This window comes from Aulonocara stuartgranti (assembly GCF_965226115.1).
Source record: "Aulonocara stuartgranti genome assembly, chromosome: 4".
In the NCBI taxonomy this organism is placed as follows: Eukaryota; Metazoa; Chordata; class Actinopteri; order Cichliformes; family Cichlidae; genus Aulonocara; species Aulonocara stuartgranti.
In genome coordinates, this window is record NC_138942.1 from 26337487 (window position 1) to 26357240 (window position 19754).

Below are 19754 nucleotides of genomic sequence, written 5' to 3' on the forward strand. Positions count from 1 at the left end.
TTCAGTTGTCAATCTGTTCCTTTGATTCAAACAAATATGCATTTAAAGACAATGATCAGTCTGGTTTGACGTGCTTGCTTTCATTCCGAGTTTCTGCCGATATTCCTTTGATTTTCTTTTGTCTGGTCAAACCATCCATCTCAGAGGAAAACACAACAGACATGTGACTCTGGATGGATGCACACTTTAGAGCCCTTTGAACATTTATCAGTCACTAGGATTGTGCTTTGTAGCACTGAAAGCTAATCATGTGATATGTACCATGGCCTGCTGTGATTACTGTCATTTGAAAATATAGCTGCTTTTTGGGGGGTCAGATATTTTTAATGCAGCAGGAAATGCTGCCGTGAGTTTAAAGCTTGTACCTTTTGAATCATTCAAACATAACTTGTGTCTTCTCATCAGTGAAACCTCTAATGAGGTTCATAAAAGTTTTCCTGTTAATAAAAAACAATCCTATAAAAAGAACCTCACAAGTTTAAAAAAAGACCAAAACCCATCAAAATCTGAGTCACATTTTCTCTCTGTTTATCAAGTGATATGTTATAATGATGATGCTTTCAGCTCTCTGGCACCATTGTGGTGTCCCTTGTGAGATGCCACACCCAGGGCAATGCCCTTTAGTGCAAAAAGGCAGACATTTGAAATTACATCAAACTATCTGAGGCCAAAACTCTTGTTTTTCCAGTGATATATTTCGTTTTTATAGTTTTGCCTTTAAGAAAAACAAAATTATAAATTTAGGTTGCACTTAAAAGCAGCAATACACTTCTCGTGTGATGGAAACGCCTGCAGAGGCATCTAGTGGCTGCGGAGAGGAATGGCAAACAGTGCAGAGGAGTTCAGTGCATACACTAGAAAGGAGTGTGTGTGTGTGTGTGTGTGTGTGTGTGTGTGTGTGTGTGTGTGCGTGTGTGCGTGTGTGTGTGCGTGTGTGTGTGTGTGTGTGTGTGAGAGAGAGAGAGAGAGAGAGAGCAGAGAACAGCATTACAGACATAATTACAGAAATATTTATTTGCAACATCAAAAAATGTACAAGAAAGAATAAAGTGCTTTGTACTTCAGGGTTTTTTTTTTTTGTTTTTTTTTTTTAAATCTTTTCAGCTTATTTCAGTCTGACAGTAGTTTGCTCAGTGCGTGTGTTAATCCCCAAGGAAGGAATGGAAAATCATTTGATTTCTACAAAGCAGGAAGACTTTATAGCAAAGGATACAAAGCACATACTTGTTAAGTTAACACCCATTCTTGTCAAGTATTACACAATCCAGAACTGACATTGCATAAAGACTTTTATACACTGCCAGTCAAAACCTTGTGAAAAATGTGTTTTCACTTTTTTATTTTTAAAATAACTTAAGAATTTCAGAGTAACTTAAAATTGTATTTTTTTTGCCCATGTTCATGTCAAAATAATCTGTACACAAGTATAGAAATTTAACAACATTTTAATCAGAATCTGATGACATTTAAATATGGAGAACCAAAACCAACAATGTATATGTCTCAATAAATAAATATAAAGTAAAATTTCAGAAATTACACGAACAACCACACTAAAAAAAGTCAGAATCAGAAGTCCAGAACTCCAATTTTACTTGTTTATTGCATCTCGGTGGCTCACCTGCTTTCAGTAACTAAATGAATATGCCATCAAATGTGCCAAATCAGGCACATTTTCATTTAATATGTTAATTTAATTAAGTAATGTTTTGGTCCTCCGTATTTTAAGGTGTCCTTGTCAAATCAAATTCACACAATTGTAAAATTTGAATTTAAGTGTGTTAAATATGCATTTCATATGAATGTTTGAGAAAATTATTATGGATACAGTAATTTCAGTCTTATTTACAAGATGTACCAGGGCAAACAAAAAAACATTTACACCAAAACTTGCACTGTACTGTCAAAAACATTTATAAATATGAATAAACATGATGATAAACGTGAAACTGATATGCACATCAAAGTGTAAGTTATTTAAAAGTCAGTTATGTTTGTATTTTTTATTTTGTCATCCTGCAGTGTTGAATTCATTAAACCATAGTAAGTATTTTACTTTGGCTGGCAGTGTATGTTTGTCAGTTGAGTTGCTTTACATATGCTTTGTATAATCCTAGTTATCTGGATTGAGAATTTTGACAATAAAACATTATGAAAACTAAAACTATTTACTGTTTGTTGCTCAGATGCACATCGTTTCTACATCCAGTCTCTCTCCCACACATTCACATTAATACAAAACAAACACGCCTGCTAGCAGTCAGCAAAAAAAAAAAAAATTAAACTCATAAAAGTCTCAATAAACAAAACAAAACAATAAGATAAAATAAAATAAAAACCATCAGACTGAATATTGTAGTCGGTACAGTCTGATTACTGCATGTAAAAGCCACAGGGTAAACATATTACAAATATTTGTTCAGGCCTCAGTCTGAAACTAATTGATGGGAAATATTTGACGATACAATCAGTAAAGTAAATAATGTTTATTTACAGGTATTTTAGTATTTTCCATGGTAAACTTTTATCATCTATCATATCATTTGGCTCTCTCAGCATGCTTTCCCAGTAAATATTGGAAACTTATTTCTCATGTCATCTATCATACAATCATCATGTCAACTTTGTCTGCAACAATTCATAAGACATCAGTAATAATCCCGTCCACCCACATCCAAATACTTATTGCACTTCCTGAGACTGCACAAACAGCCTCCGTCCCTTTGTTTCCTGTTGTGCTTCCTACTATCATAGACGCAAGTACTGTACACGGGCCACTGTTATCCAACACCACACCTTTCTTTGGCGGACAGTAACAGAGCAAATGTGTTTTGAAGCCGATTCTCAGTATTGATTCTGTAATCACAGCCTGCAACCTCCGCAAGAAACAAACCAAGAAAGAAATCCTCAGAAGGAGCGATCAAGAAATCTGCACAGTAAAAACAAAATCTGTAAAAATACAGTGAAATGTGCTGGTTTAAAATGAAATCATTTTCCATATGAACTTTTTAAGGATTTTTTTTGTGTATTTTTTAATCACACAATAATTTTACCAGTTACCAAATACGCAAACCTCCATTAAAAATGTAATGGCAGAAAATTACCAGGACATTTCCCCCTTCTTTTTTTTTTACACAATTTTTTATAGTGTACTCTGCTTTTTAATCATTATCAAAAACTTAATAAAGTTATTTTAGTCTTGATACACTAATAAAATTAAGCATTTTAACAAATCAACTTTAAGCTCAAAACTATGTTTTAAACATTAGATTTTAAATCCAGTGACATCCCTCTAAGTTTATCTTAAGGAAACTTTATTACGTTCTTCAGGAAACATCTTCTGTTACACTTAGTGATTGCACTTAGAATTTTTTTTGCTACTGTACAAAATCAAAAAGTTTATCAATAATGTATGCTAAATAACTTATTATAGGGCAGTTTTAGGAAATATACTTGAATGAACGTTTATATAGAAGATTCTCTCCTGTAAATTTCAACATTTGCAGCGCACAAATATTTTCCATTTCAATGTACATTTGTAAGTCAAATATTCTGACTTCTTTCAGCAGTAGAAACAAGCTTCAATACAAATGGGAATATAAAAGACAATGTGGGAAACTATTGCCAGCATGATGATCCACGAACCGGCTGAAGTTTATCGAGCATAAAACTTGAAGAACTTCGGTTCTCTTCATAAAGAGAATTCAAATCAGAATTGCTATTTCTTTCATAAAATATATTGTTTATGTTCACATAGAAATTAAGTTAAGATAAAGAACATTTTAATTATGCAAAATATACATTTCTTAGTCCAAGTTTGTGGGCTTTTCTGCCACTGTGCTTTCCTTTGTCAAATCATAATAAAAGAGCCAAAATCCTGTCGGGAGCCAAAATAAAAAAAGCCAGACTTATTCTGCACAAAGAACCTTTGACAAAAGCTCTAAGAAATTCCATCACAAAACTATTTAGGAAACATTTCGTACTTTTGAGCCACTGAATGTGAATATAAAATAACACTGGAAAGGCAAAAGGGGTATGGGACATGCAGAAAACAGGTCGAGAAACAGGAGGAGCATGGGAGACCATACCCTCCCCCTTCTCACTGAATCTCTTGCTCGCTCTTATAGGTCACTGGATCAAGAGGAATTGCAGTCTGTAAGATATCAAACTCCATCTGGTTATTGTCCATGTCAAGAACACACATGACATTGTGACTGCCTGAAGTCACGGTCGAGTTGTCGTGGAACATATTTTGGAAGTCAACAGAAACTGAAGTCCTTCTCTCCTCTGCCCTCTCCTTCCCTACAATCTGAGAAGAGTCAAATATATCATCCTCTTCCTCCCCACAGCTCAATGCCACCTCGTTCTCATAGCAGAAAGCGTTAAGTGACATGGGGATCAAGTCTTTTGTGGCTCTGCATGCAGACGCAGGAGAAGCAGCGGAAGAAGCCTTGCTCGCAGCTTCATCCAGCTCTTTGGCGCTGAGATGGGGCATTGACGGCACCTCGTATGTCTTGTGAAAGCGTGCGTAGTCTACCTTGTAGCGGTCGCGGTCCTCGTAGATCACAGGCTCAAACCTGTGGCCCCAGAAGATCTCTCTGGAAAGGTAGGAGCTACGGAACTGGGTGGTCATGGCTGTGGCCTCCACCATTCCTTCCAGGATCACAACGACCTCAAAGTCATCTGCCTCCAGATCAGCTCGGCTCAGAGTATACAAGGGGCTATCTTTGTCTATCTCGTGGACTATAACCAGTGGAGATACTAGAAACAGCCTGTCTGTGCCCTCATCATAGCCCACATTGAGGTCCATCTGCTCTAAAGGGATGAATTCGCCCTCAGCTGTGACATACGAACGTATGAGCTGGGCACGGACGTGAGCCTCCACAATGTGGCTCTTCCGCAGGTTCCCCACCCTCCACATGAGGCACAGCTTGCCATCACGCAGCGCAATGACAGCATTTTTGGAGAACATGAGGGTCTGGTTCCTCTTCTTTGGCCGAGCCATCTTGGCCATAATGGTGCCAATCATGAAAGAGTCAATGATGCAGCCTACTATGGACTGTATCACCACTGTTATTACAGCAACAGGGCACTCCTCGGTAACACAGCGCCATCCGTAACCGATAGTAGTTTGGGTCTCCATGGAGAACAGGAGCGCCCCAATAAACCCCTGAACATGAAGTATGCAGGGCATCCTTTGTGCTTGCTCTCCAGTTGTATGTCCAGATGTGGCTCCGTGCAGACCTCCAGGTGTCAGTCCATCACCCTTCAGTGTAGGGTGCTCTTCAAAGTCCCCATGTGCCAGGGCAACAGTGTAAAAGATTAAACCAAAAAACAGCCAGGAGACAAGAAAGCTGGTGCAGAATACAGCCAACAGGTATCTCCAGCGGCTGTCCACACAGGTGGTGAAGATGTCAGCTAGAAAGCGCTGCCCCTTTTCTTCCATGTTGGTGAACACAACGTTACATTGTCCATTTTTCTTCACAAATCGGCTCCGTACTTGGTTGGAGCCCCTTGTCAGAACCTTTCCGTTGTAGTTGTTCATCACTCCTTGCTCCGTCGTGCTGGGCACGATAGCGGAGGTTCCTGACCTCCTCCTGTCTTCTCCTTCTGAGGTGCAGGCCAAGTGCAGTCTGAATCTGGGTGAACTGTGGCCGTTATGGAGTCCTAAGCTAGAAATCTTTTGCCTTTCTTCCTCTGGTAAAGTATCAGACACAATGCTGTACCTGTCAGGAAAAAAAGGGACTTGGATTAAAAATTGTATTTTTTTTTTCTTTTATTCTTAGTTGATTGTGGCGTACTGTGCAAAACTCTTTTCTTTATCTGTTGCTTCCAATTAGCTCCAGAATTTCCAATTCCAATTTTTGAAGGGGTGTTGAGAAATAGTTCTCTGGGTTTCTGAAGCTCTTTTCAAAGTTTGTCCTTAGACATTGGCTGCTTTTTTTTTACTCATTCTCAGTCCAGTCAGATTGGAAGGTCAGCATCAAGTAACATTTATGACTCCAGTCATAAAACAAAACATATATTGAACTCAGAGTCACAAATGGTCTACTTAAATTGACCAAACTCATCTTCACCTGAGTGTATCAGCATCTCCTTTACATAGAGGATTACCTGCTAGGAAGGTGAGTTCAATTTAGCTGCGTGAGAAGGATCGCTGTCATCACAGATTATAGGATTATACGTGACTCAGTGTCAGTCAGACAAATCATTTTGGGATGGACATGCCTGTACTGTGGGGGCACTTCATCATATGTAAATGAGTGTTAACACTCTATTAATCATTCATTGACCCACTGACACTTGAGAGCTCTGTTTGAGAGATGCTAAGTTTATGTTGACAATGACAAATCGATGTTATGTGTTGTTTTTCTTGGGTGGGGATGTGAGCGGTTGTGGTGCTGGGGGTAAACATCATGCTGATTCGCAAGACACAAAACTGTAAGACAAAATGAAATCCATAAGAACCGCCTTGGTATATTTAAGTCACAACAAGCAGTTAAAGAAGAAAGAAATTAGGTGTTGTGTGTTCAAAAAATAAGGTGTCCGACTATTGATTTACACACAGAATGGAAAAAAATGAACATAGTGCATAGTACATCAAGGCAACCTCCTTCTTCACTGTGCGAGACCTGCTGCAGCTACCTGAAGCCGAGAGCTCTTCATGTGCCGCTGGTCAGGACAGCGTAGGACGGCCTTGGCCTTTTCTAAGGATCTGCTTACTGTAAATATCCCTGAGCTGGTCCTGACTCATCCTGCCAACCCAAATTAACAAGCCCATTCTCACCGGACGGTTGGATACTTCTAAACCAACCAATGTTCAAATTAAAAAAGGATGAAATTGTTTCAGTGAACGCAGCAGTCTTTGATCCTCTACAAATTAGTCAGGAAATAATGAGATGAAGCTGAGAATTCAAAGATAGCTGCCCAAACAGAGCTGATACAGTAATAATGAGATGCTACAATTCCAGCAACACCAAGTAAAATGAGTTCAAAGACCAATGGTCCGCATCAGTAAATTTACATCAGGCTGATATTACTGGGCTCACCTGTTGGCTCTACTTGTTCCCATGGCACCAGTGATCACAGGTAGAGGGCCACAGTGGGAGGCCAAACTGTGTCCTACTCCCAAACATCTGGTCTCTTCACAGCAGGTGGTGTTCAGGCCACTGAAGAGACCCCTGGAAGAAGCATAAAATTCAACAGAAACTGTCATGTGATGGTTGCTGTCTTGCTTTTTTAAACCAACCTCACCACATTTAATATTTTGCATAATAGTAATGCATGAGTGGAAAATCTGAGGAATAGTAGTCTATGCATGGTTTTGGTTTTGTGAGTTAAAATGTGGTTCCCATGAGGATGCATGAGTGTAACAGACAAAGCAAAAAGAAGTCATCTGAAGTTTTAAAGTCTTCTCACTGACAAAGACATCAACCACAGCCTGGCATCGCACACTGAAGAAGGCAGCATATTTTGTTTAATTTAAGGAGCGTTTTCTTTCTTTTTAATTACAGAAAATGGACTGAAACTGAAAACCTGTGCCTTTTTTCCCAAGACATCCCAGGCTTGTTGTCATTTGCTTTGTTATCAAATGCTAATGCTGATAAAATGCACCTCTACTTCTTTACAATAAAAAAAACTGATTTCTTTTTTCTTTTTTTAAAAGTTTTAGTCCACTTGCAATCACATGAAGGGATCTGTGGCCTATGAACTAAAATGAGTTTGACAGATACTTTGGCAACCTAGCAAAATTACATGTTACAAACCTGATTGCAGCCAGTGTGTTATATTACTGCTACACCCAGACCAAGAGATCAAGGATAGTAGCATGAACTTACCTCCCACCCCTCCAAGACTCACATACCTTACTATGACACAGTTTATTTGCATTTTGTGTTCACCATTGTGCTTTTATTTTCTCAGAAGCTTTTCAGACTAAAGAAATCCAGTCAGACAAGTCATTTGAAATTTTTTGAACAATGCGTTTACTATTAAACTCTCTCTTTGTATCTATTTAGCACATCTGCAATGTCAGAGAGCTGTTTGTGAGACTATTTGCATCTTATGCATCTTTAATTGAAAATAAAAGTTTATGCAGTTATTTGTTTAAGACATATGGGGCCCGATCTAAAGGCGCAAAACTGTCTATATCTGTCTATAGTGTAGCTTATATCGATAATATAACACTATATCGGGCATCAGAATCAAATGCATGTGTTGAGCTGAGTTTTTTTTTTTTTACGTGATTTCTAGTTCAAAATATAGTAAAATAAGAGAATAAATTAGCAAAGTGACACTGACTTTTCTTGAATTTTCAGGTGTCACATGAAACTGTATTTTTGTTTCTCTGTAAGACGGGGTCGGAGGCTTTAATCATTTCTCCTAATCAACCAGAGAGTTCACTGGAAACCACATACACATAGAGAAATGTCTGTAAGTGCTGATTGCAGGGATTCGATTTTTAATAAGTAGTGTGTGTCTGCCTCCACTCAGGCTAACTTCCAGCTAACAGCATGATTTTGCAGATCTCCTAGCTTGTGTCTGTTTCAGTGAGCCAGCAGTGTATAAGCTCTAAGGCTTCCCTTTGAGTGCAAAAGGTTTCTAAGCTGTAATGAACAGGAGGGCTGGCAGAGTGCAGGTACCAAAGTGTTGAAGCAGTGATGAGACACACACAATACAAACCAGTTAATGGTCACCACCTAAAACTGGGGATTTTTTTTTCTGATGTCAGTTTCCATAGGAACACATCTCCTCTGGCATTTAGGGGATGGAGGGAAGTGGAGAGAGTCACCAGCTGTGTGTGTGCGTGGAGGGGGGCAGTATACAGTATTAAGTGCTCTTATAAAATGAGTCAGAGAGGGAGGGAGGGGTGGAATGAGAGAAAGGGTGCAAGGGCAGGAACACAACAGCTACATGTGACTTTAAATATGTTTAAATGGGCGCTAAGAGGTGACACTCAGTGCAGGCTTTTGATCTGCATCACTGAGTGAAAACACAAATGAGGACGAGAGGAGCCCTGCAGAGTTTGGATGTTTTACTTTCGCCTGCCTATTTCCCAAATAAGTTCATACTGCACTGAGGGCAATAGAACCACACTGATCACAAAAATATGAATGATAAAATTTCAAAAAGACATATTTTCTCGCATTTTACATTTTTAGCATATGTCTGGAAAATAATCCAGATTAAAACGTTATAAGAAGGAAGAGTCTCTGTTAAAGCTTGTGTATGAGTTGTGCAAATATAGGGTATGTTTATGGTTTCATTTCCTCACATATGAGGATTTAGTTCTTTTTTTTTGCCTTTTTTTAAACATGCAAAATCAAACGTACCTTTTGAATTTAGATTTTTGGTCTAATTACTGTATTCAATTGTAGATTAAGGGTGTCATTATCTGACTCATTCATATTGAAGTAATTTTTGGTTGGAACCCTGCTGTAATTATGAATATATTGTTTGTATATATGTTTGTATATAGCACATTTTGCACATGCAAATGCAGACATGTTGCTTCGCAACTTGGGGACTTTCTGGCTATTAGACTCAGCAAAGATTAAAAAAAGAGGTAAGTGAGCTGGGTGATAAGAAGGAAATTAGGATGCTCAAGTGTTCATTTCCCCGAAAGCTTTTGATAATGGCCCCTGATGAGATAAACGACATTGTCAGCCACTAAGAAAAGTAATATTTTCAGTGCGAATGCCAGAGCTTTATATCAGATGTCAGACATGCTTTATATCAGATACAGCCTCAGATGAAGCAGTCATCATGCACAAGGATCTTGATCGCTGGTCATCATGCGTTGATTGTTGAAAACAGGAAAGTGGCTTCAGTGTCCTTAAAAGACTTTGTGAACAAATGCAAATGACATTGCATATAAATGTTTTCTGCATGAAGACAAAATTAGAAGTAAACTGAAAACTACTCAAATACAACAAGCTAACCTTCAAACTCTGTATATACAGGAACTATTTTTCAATTGTTGCCTTAAACTATCATTTATTTTCACTGTCGTGGAATTTGATTATTCAGGTTTTGATCAATAACTTTGATAATCTTATCAAAAAGACTGTTTTTAGTTAGTCATCCCACTTCTCTTTGCTTCTCTTTCTTCTGTGAAAGCTAATCAATACATACCCTGGTTTCACCTCAGTACCTACAAAGCATCAGCAGTAGCCATGAAGAGAATTATTCCCACGCTATCTTCACATCCCAGACATCCTCCATCTTGGCTTCAATTCAGATTTGTTTGGGTTTTTTTTCCTATTTTGTCCTATTTTAATTTTTGCATAACATATTGTATTTTCTGGTTCACGATTCAGGCCGGTTATACAAACTGACCACATGATCATTTTGCAACACATCGGGTTGAAAGTGATGACAAAGTTTTAAAAGCAGCAATGACACTTAGTCACAGGTCACATTTACCTTGATCCCACCTAACTTCTCTTTATTCTCATGAGCAGATAGAGAAAGGTCACTATGGCGACTGCTCATCTGCAGCAGCTCAAGTCTATTGACCGTTTAAAGTTAGTTGTCTGATATCTCAGTCATGTCTCTGAACAATGTAGTCAGTTTTTTTGGAATAAAATGTCTCACTACAGTTTATTCAATTTAACTGACCTAAAGGATTACCAGCGTTTATTAGCCTGACGAGACTAGGTCACAGTGATGTAATCGAGGATAATTAATCAATTTGTCCTTCATACAAACTAAGAAGTTTTATTTTATATTAAAGTTCCTGCACACTGTTGTCCACATGTTTAGCATTTTCTGCAAAAGAAAATGTGTTTGCATCATTATGAAGATTGTGTCAGAGGATCCCTTCAACTTCTTCCATCTTTGTGGAGCCATCAGTGGATAATTTGTTCCCTTTTCCTTCACTTTACTCTGCAGATGTGGAAGATACAATGAGGCTGTTCCTCTCCTTTTTCTGAAGGCTCCAGAAACAATGATTCCCTTCTGATGAGATTGCATAAAAACATAAGACAGGTGCGTAAGAAGATCAACAGGTGGACAGCATCACTGTCTTCGGGCATATTTATACCTGATGATTCTTGATATGTCTTCATGTGATGCATTTAAGCTTCGCCAGGGTTGTAGAGATTTGCAGTGTTTGAATGACTAGTGTGACCTAACCCTACACAGCAGTTTCCATGATGCCCGAGCTTTGAGTACGTCTGACGCAGTGCTTATTCTGGGTTGATCTCTGCGAAACAGTGCGCTGTCCGCATGCAAAACTAAAAGCTGCTCTTCATGTCTGTCATCAGAGGTTACCAAAGTTCTAAAATACAAGCAAAGTTATCACATAAATGTATTCAAAGTTCGGTTTATCAAACTGTTTTTCAGCAAATCTTTCTGATACTTAAATATTGGCATTTGAGCAGGAGTTACTCTCACCTTGCAAATGATCAGTTGTTTCCTTTCTTTTTCTTGTACTTTTAGTTCGCTCTCACTCTGCGGGGCAAAGCTCCAACGTCCTTAAGTTCATAAGGTGTGTGACAACTTCTTTAATTCTTCCTTTCTTTGAATAGTTTCCTCTAGTTACTCCTTCATCGCTTATTCATCGTTTCATCCCCGCCGTGTCTCTCCTTCAATCCTTTGCTGTCCTCCGCTGCCTCCTTCGTTGATGGTAATCCTGTCTGTGCGCACCCTCCTCTGCTACTGTACTCATACGCCACAGCCTGAAAACGCTGTGTCAATCTCCCCTCTGCTGTGCATGGGGGGAGGGAGGGGGAGGTGGATGGAGAGGAGAGGAGAGGAGAGGAGAGGAGAGGAGAGGAGAGGAGAGGAGAGGAGAGGAGAGGAGAGGAGAGGAGAGGAGAGGAGAGGAGAAAAAAAGCAAAAGAAAGTAAGAGAGGAAGGAGAGGAAATGACACCAAATGGATATCCACTTGGTGTGCTCTCAGCTTGTGTAGGTGTTGAGTAATGCCTGATGTGCCCATGTAAGCAAGCAGGAACTCATTTGAGTCATGATTTCTGAAGTAAGTCTATTCAAGGAACAAAAATGGCAACAGGTGGGAGACAAAAATATGGGGTCTTGGAGATTAAGCAAGTTGCCAACACAGTTTAAAACTGTGCATCACCCTGATGATTACAGGGCTGTTGCCGCAAATTGCACTTTGACGGTAAATGCTTTCCATTTACTCCCGAACAGCTGTGCTAGAGATGTTTTCCAGCTTGTTCTTAACACCTGACAAAGGTTATAACAACAGTGAGCTACGAAAGGCAGAGAGCGCTGGATTTAAGCTTTGAAACTTTGTCCATGTCCCTGTGTTTAGTTTAACTTTAACTGTGATAAAGCAGCAGGCTTCCTCTCACATACTGTGGTCATTCCAGAAGGAGTGCAAATTTGTTACCTAGGTGCTGAAAGTGTTGTTTGACCTGAATCTGAGCAGAATGTGTGATTAATCTCAGTAATATATTGAAAATTCTCATTTTTAAATCATAATTATAATAATAATCATATTTTACTGCAAATCTTTAATTTGATATTCCTGAACTTCCAACTTAATGATGCAGTATGACTGAGCATATGGTGTGTTCACTATTGGACTATTATTTCAAAGTAACAATGATCAGCGAGTTAATACAGATACGTCTATACATTTTGTAGCTTTGCCTCTGTACACTATCACAGTGATTGCAGATCAAATAGTCAACGCAGACTTTCAGCTTTAATTCAAAGGGTTTAACAAAACGACTGCATTAACTCATTACTAATAATCGCAGTATCTTAGCTGTTCCTAGGACTGCACTCTTCTGGAAAGAAATCTTGGGTGTTGTTCCTGGGATCTGCTGGAGCCACTCACGCTGCTTGGGGGTCACTGCCCTGAGTGCTCCGATTACCACTGGGGCCACTGTTACATTTACCCTTGACATCTTCTTAAACTCTTCTCTGAGTCCTTGGTACTTCTCCAACTTCTTGTGTTCCCTCTTCCTGATGTTGCTGTCATTCAGTATCGCCACATTTATCACTACAGCCAACTTCCTCTGTTTGTCTACCACCACTATGTCCGATCGGTTAGCTATCACCATTTTGTCTGTCTGCATGTCCACCCTTGGGGGCGTCTCCCATTTTGACCTCGGGACTTCCATGTATGCCCTGCCTGCTAGCATCTTGCACCCTGCTTTATGTGCTGGGTTGTCTCAGGGGCATCTTTACACAGCCTGCACCTGGGGTCTTGCCTGGTGTGATAGATGCTCAGAGCTTGTGCCTGTGCTTCCATGATCAGTGCCTCTGTGCTGTCTTTAAGCCCAGCTTTGTCCAGCCACTGGTTGGATTTCTGGATGTCAGCCACCTCCTCTATCTGCCGGTGATACTTACCATGCAGGGCTCTGTCCTTCCATGATGGTTCCTCCTCTTCCTCCTTTTTCTTGGGTTTCTGCAGCTTGAAGTATTCACTGCGCACACAGTCAGTCGTGGCCATCTTCCTGATGTTCGATGTCTCATCCTGGACTGTGGTTCTAGCACTCTGGCCTCCTTCCTTCTGCTTAGTGCACAGCCTCAGGGTCCTGGACTATAAACCATCCATGCATGGTCAGGAGCTTCCTTGCCTGCTGATAGAGATAGTGGCTTCTATCTCCTCCTTTAGCCAACTTATTATCCCTGCAGGGTAACTGATCACGGGCAGAGCTTAGGTGTTGATGGCCCGGATCTTGTTCTTTCCATTCAACTGACTCCTCAGGACTTGCCTGATCCTCTTCAGGTACTTGGTAGTTGCAGCTTTCCTAGCGGCCTCTTCTTGGTTCCCATTTCCCTTAACAGCATGGTCACTTTGTTGGCCTACCACTGTGGTCCAGACAGGAACAATTTAAAATCACATTTCTATTCACATTTGTACAAATATTAATGATCCTCCAAAAATAAATCCGACTTGCCTTACTGAAATGTTATGACTTTTTATAACCAGAACTTCAGTTGTTTTGTTTTTTTCTGCTTCTCAGTGAAATTCTCAATGTCTACTCAGCAGAGTGACTCCTAATTTTCTTCAGACATTCATGATTTCGAAACAGTGAATCATGATGAATTACAGTCATTATGATTCACTGACTGGACACCATAAATGTCTGTACAACATTACATTCTTCCTTTTCTCTACCATGATAATAGGCTATTTATGTTTTTGAGTTGAAAGTCCTAATATTGAACCGACTATCATGAAATTACAGACAACTACAGGATACTTTGGGATACTTCTGTTTGTGACTACACCTGTAAAACCACTGTTGCTGCAGAGCCTCTGCACCCCTTCAGGAATAATTATAGAGGAGTAAACAGAATATATTTCCTGAAACACAGCAGAGTGGAGTTTCCAAAAATGAAAATGGAAACTAATATAGTTTCAGTCTGAGGGAAGCAGCAGACCTCAAACTCCCCTCAACAGTTTCAATGTACTTTTCAGACCTTCTTTTGTCTGTTTGCACGATTTAAAAGAAAAATCTCAGGAGACGTTTGCTAGTTTAGCTGCCTTCATGCAGAATCCGCATCACTATATCAGATATTAAACTGAGCAAAGCTGTTTCTATGGAAACCTTCTTCCTCCCAGTCCACCTTCACCCTTAGCTCCTCTTTAGGCCCCTCACTCCTCCGTGCTTTTCTCTAAGTCTTGCTCTCCTCCTCTTCTACCTAAATTATAGAGCAGGAGTCAGTGGAGGGGTGCTTCATTTCAAAATCTCCTCCTTTGAATACAGATGTGGGTGTTGCATTTGCTCAGATGAGAAACAAGGAGGAGGACGGAGACATGTTGCTATTAGGAGCAGCGACATAGAGATAAACAGAAGCTGGAGTCAAGGTTTCTAAAGTTAATAGACACAGCGAAAGCAATGAAACATTTCAAAGGCCAGTCTAAGAGGGCAAAGACTAAAACAACAACAAAAAAAACAGGAAAAAAGAAAGTCCAATACACATAAAGTACACAAAAGCTTCACCAAAGGATTATTGCCACACAAGAGCAGGAAAAAGCACCAAGAAACTTGAATGCATTAGCATTAAATGGCAGGCACACATTAACATTCATAATTAGTTTGAATTAGACCACTGTGTAGGTCTGTTCCTTTAAGTATAATGTACTGAAATGCTAATATACACAATATAAATCTAAACCACAAATAAACAAAGTAGAATGGTTTAAACAAGGGGTGTCAATCTAACTTTATACAGTATGCTCCAGTTTGGTTAATTTAAGGGGGCCAGACCAGTTAACTGATGCATAATGACCTACCTTTCTTTTAATGTAAAGGAACACAAGTAAGCATTCACATTTGGTAAGCTCACTATGTACAGCACAAGTGACAAACAGCTGTTTATCTTAGCTGGTTTTTTTTAACTTTCCGTGTGCAGTACTGTACAAAACTCTTGAGCCAAATCTCTTTTTTATATATATTTTGGGAAATAGCTGCAGGCAAAACAGAGTTTGCACAAATTTAACAAGCTTAAAAGTCAATATTTGGTGTGACCACCTTTATTAGCCAACACAGTCTGAACTCTCTTAGGCAGCTTTCGTGTCATTTCTTTAAGAAGTCTTCAGGAATAGTTCTCCGGGTTACTTGAAGGACCTTCAATTCTATTCTTTGGATGTTGGCTGCATTTTTTTTTATCACTACATGATCACACACTTCATCAATAATTTTGAAGTCCGGGCTCTGGGGAGGCCAATCCATGACTGATGGTGTTCAAGTTTGTGTTTTTTTTTTTTATCCATGTGTGTTTTTACTGCATTGGCAGTCTGTTAGAGATCAATGTCATGTTGAAATATAAAGCCACTACCAATTAATGGCAGTGCTAATAAATTTAGCTGTATTTTGTGACAGGATATTGCTTGTTTAAGTGCCTACAATTTAAAGGTTATTTATTGGTTTATAGGGTATTTGCTAAGTTGTCCACACAACATGGGTTCATCTCTTGAGTTGGGAGCTATTTTACGATTTAACAAACAAAAAAGCATATCTCTAAATTGTCAGATACACGAGCTGGAGGTTGAGTGAAAACCAGTGTCCGAAGAAGAACTTTGAAAGACCTGTCTATGTAGTAAACTTAAAAAACAAACAAATATTTAAACATTTAAGACATTAAAATCTCTCTGTAAAATCTCTAGCCTTTGGAGGGCCAGTTCTAGTCCACTACCCGCATGTTTAACAACTCAACTTTAAACCATCCAGTTGGTCTGATCCTTATAAGGTAGAAATACACTGCTATAAATATTTTTTTCCCCCATATTTCAAATAAAAACAAACCTCTAGTGGACTGCTGAAACTTATATACAGTTAATTTTTAATTTCTAAAGACAATAACAGCCCTTAGTCACAGCTGGTGTCATTTCTACTAGCTGACAGGAGCCATTGTCATGGAGCATTGATGGTTTTGAACTGGATGCAGTTCTAGTGCAGTAGCTATGTGTGGCGAGAGAAAGAGAGGAGACAGAGGCTTGCAGACAGGATGATCCGACATTCACACCGTCCAGCAGAAGATGACCAGGCAGACAGACTCTCTGGGGCAGACCAGGCTGTGTGTATGTATAAATAGCTATTAATCGGGCCTGGGTGTCAGATTAGTTCCCATAACCTTTTGCTCAGCACACACTTGTTATGGGAGTATGGGTCAGCTCTGTCCAGGGGATGTCCTTTGTGGTACATTTGCTTCTATCATTCAGCTGATGAACATTCATCAATGTGTTTATAAGACTGGAACTAATGGACTAATATAGCATACATTAAGTTTTCTTCCATTTCTCCTTTAATTTGCTCATTGAGAACTTTTGCTTTCTCGTGTTTCAGATTTTTAAATATGTGCGTGCCTCTGCTTGAGGATAACCAAATCAGAAAAAACAACCAGTGCCTCTGTGCTGGATGCTTCTGGGGTATATAAAGAAGCTATGTACTTTTCGTTGGTGTCCGTCGCCCCCTCATTTCTCTGCACCACCACTGATGTACTCTAAGTAGGCTGGAAGCATTTCCTGAGTAATCTAGGAGGTCTATATCACATGAAAATGAGAGGAGGATGTTGGGTAGCGTGATGTACGCAAGGCCAGAATTCGGCTTCAGTTTGTAGGTTACGGTCAGAGGGAGGAGGTGGAGATTTTGTGGGATCATGTGGGATCAGAAACGCGGGATGGTGAGAAACAGTGTGTCAGTGATTCAGTGATACAGCTTTCCTCAGAATTAGGAGGAAAGGGGGCCAGGGTGAGGAACTGTCAGAAAGCAGTGAACACACAAAGAGAGTGGAGAATATTTTAAAACACTGATAAGTAAGAGTAAAATGTTTCAGGTCACTTTACAATCTAGTCCGGTTCTTTAGCCAAATAAAAAGAAAGCACAAACATTGCTTCTTGGTGAACAGCCTAAAGCCCGGTGTCAAAGCTGCCCACTCATCTTCACTTCATGTTCATGAGACATATACAGTTCTGAAGCAGACAGACTCCTCATCTGCAAAAGGATGAACACCGTTGGCACAGACTTAAACAGCCCTGAAGTGCTTTACACATTTGAGTGTTTCATAAGTTGGTAATTATTTGTTTTGTGTTCCATTGTGTGCCAAACTGAGCTGACATTTAGTTATGAGGCATTAGCTTTTTTCTTTTGTATCTGAATTTCTTTAGAAAACACAAAGAGAAAAACACAGTGCAACTCTAGAAGACCGAAAAATACATTTTTCATGTTTCCAAATTATTTCTTGCCAACTGTGAAACAGAAGTGGGAATCAGAGCTATTTTTTGCAGGGTACATTTGCTCACTCATTTTTTTATTGTTAAAAAATATCATATAATAGTTTAGTTATCTTTTTTTTTCATCTTGAGTTTTATTGAAAGCTTTTATGGGGTTTTTGTGATATCAGTGGTACAGTCATGTGAAAACAAAAGCTTTCACAGGACTAGGTGAAAAAAAGTAGGTGAAAAACTAAGTGTACACTTGCTGCTTCTATAGGAATTAAGAGGTTAAGCAGCAGCCAGGAGGTGCTAATCAAATCCACTTGATTCACTGATCATCCAAAAGTGGGAGTACCTCTACAAAAGCAGAGGTTTTGGGAGTTTGCTGAGCATTCAGGTGTGTTAACTTGCAACTATGCAACTATCTTTGCAGGAGTGGACATTCAACACAAAGTCAGACAATACAAGGTTCAGAGATGCTGCAGAAACCCACGAGCACCACAAACTCCACAGCCCTCAGTTAGCATGTTAAATGTTAAAGTTCATCACGATGCAAAACACTAAAAAACTTGCTGCAAGGAGAAAGCTTCTTCTCACTAAAAAGAACATGTCAGTACAGCTCAGGTTTGCACAGCAACATTTAAATAAGCCATGAGACTTTTAGAACAATGTCTTTAGGACAGACAACACCGAATTGGAGATGTTTTCCCACAATGAACAGCACCATGTTTAATTAATATCAGCACAGACCCCCTCAAACCATCAAACACCGTGGTAGTGGTGGTGGTGGTGATAGAGGGATGTTCATATGGGCTTGTTTTTCATTCGTAGCATCTGGGTGCCCTGGAATCATGGAGTTGACCATAAACTTGTCAGAATATGTAATAAATATTGTCTAATGTGAATCCATCTGTCCAATGCATGTATTTGTACACTAGCTTTTAAATGGGTAAGTCATATGATTTATTATTATAGATCCACTGGTGAAGTTAATAAAAGACAACAAGCAAAATAATGCAGTTTGTTTGGAAAACACATTTCAGACAACCAGGAGATTCATTCAAACAAATTAAAAGGAAAACCATTTTAAATAACGCCATTAAATACATTTAATTATCCTATAGAGAAGGCGTGGCTCATTAATTTTCCCCAAGGAAACACAATTATGGCCTAATTGGAGCATCTATTCTTACCAGCAGCACTTTATAAAGAGACAAAATTAGTCCTGAGCAACTAAACTGAGTTTAGTTTGTTGGAGCAGCCCTCCACAACAGTGCCAGTTTCTCATCTGGTAATTTTAATTCCCCACCTATGCTTTAGAGCAGGAATATCAGAATGATTTTACAATGGGCTACATACAGCCCTGTTTGATCTTAAGTGGGCCAGATCAGCGAAACTCCCTTTCCTGCAAGTGTAAATAAGTTTAACCAATCCATGAGATATCCTAATATAAGAAATAAATTTTAACAATGCATCTCAGTTTTTCCCAGCGATAAAGAAATGCTGCCGAACTCACTGCCCAAAAGAACAAAAAACAAAAAACAAATCTCCGGAAAGTTGTACAGTAGATAATGAAAAAAAAAACCTGTACTTTTTCATATAATTGTTTATGTATTACTTAATTAATTACTGTGTTTTAGTATGAATGACCATGAAGGAGGTTATTCTGTAGGAAAAGCTGTAACAGTTAATAACAGACAGTAAGTCCCAAATTTGCCCTCCTTCACATTTTCCAAAGCTGGGCACCAGTGTCTGACACTCCTGCTCTCGAGGGACCATTTCCAATAACGAAACACCATATAGATAGGTAGATAAGTAGTTTGTCGCCATCTGCTGTGAAATCAGTGCATTGCAGGATGTCTTCCATCAAGTTCGCCATAGAAAGTCGGTCATTACCAGGAACAACCTTCAAAATAAAAATAGTTATGGATAGTGAAAGAGCTAATAATCACCCAGAAGTCAGAAGTCAGTGTGTTGAACTTAGTATTGAAAAGAAAAAAAATCAGTAAATGTACTAAAGAGTGTTTTCTACAGTCATTGGGCTAAACTCTCAACGAGCATGCGCTTTAACCAGCACAAGGTTTTACTTTGAAAGTCGTAAGCCGGAAACAG

At 39.2% G+C, this 19754-nt stretch overlaps 1 protein-coding gene across 1 annotated transcript; it reads right to left on the bottom strand.

Annotated features, from left to right (window-relative positions):
* Positions 1 to 987: 987 nt before the first annotated feature.
* kcnj4 (potassium inwardly rectifying channel subfamily J member 4) lies at positions 988 to 13540 on the bottom strand. Its single transcript, XM_082531835.1, has 4 exons — positions 13325 to 13540; positions 11398 to 11710; positions 7050 to 7181; positions 988 to 5726 (listed from the first exon to the last, which is right to left on the bottom strand). Exons 3-4 carry the CDS (start codon positions 7070 to 7072, stop codon positions 4100 to 4102), a joined length of 1650 nt encoding a protein of 549 aa, XP_082387961.1. The 5' UTR covers positions 7073 to 7181; positions 11398 to 11710; positions 13325 to 13540; the 3' UTR covers positions 988 to 4099.
* Between the last annotated feature and the right edge of the window lie 6214 nt (positions 13541 to 19754).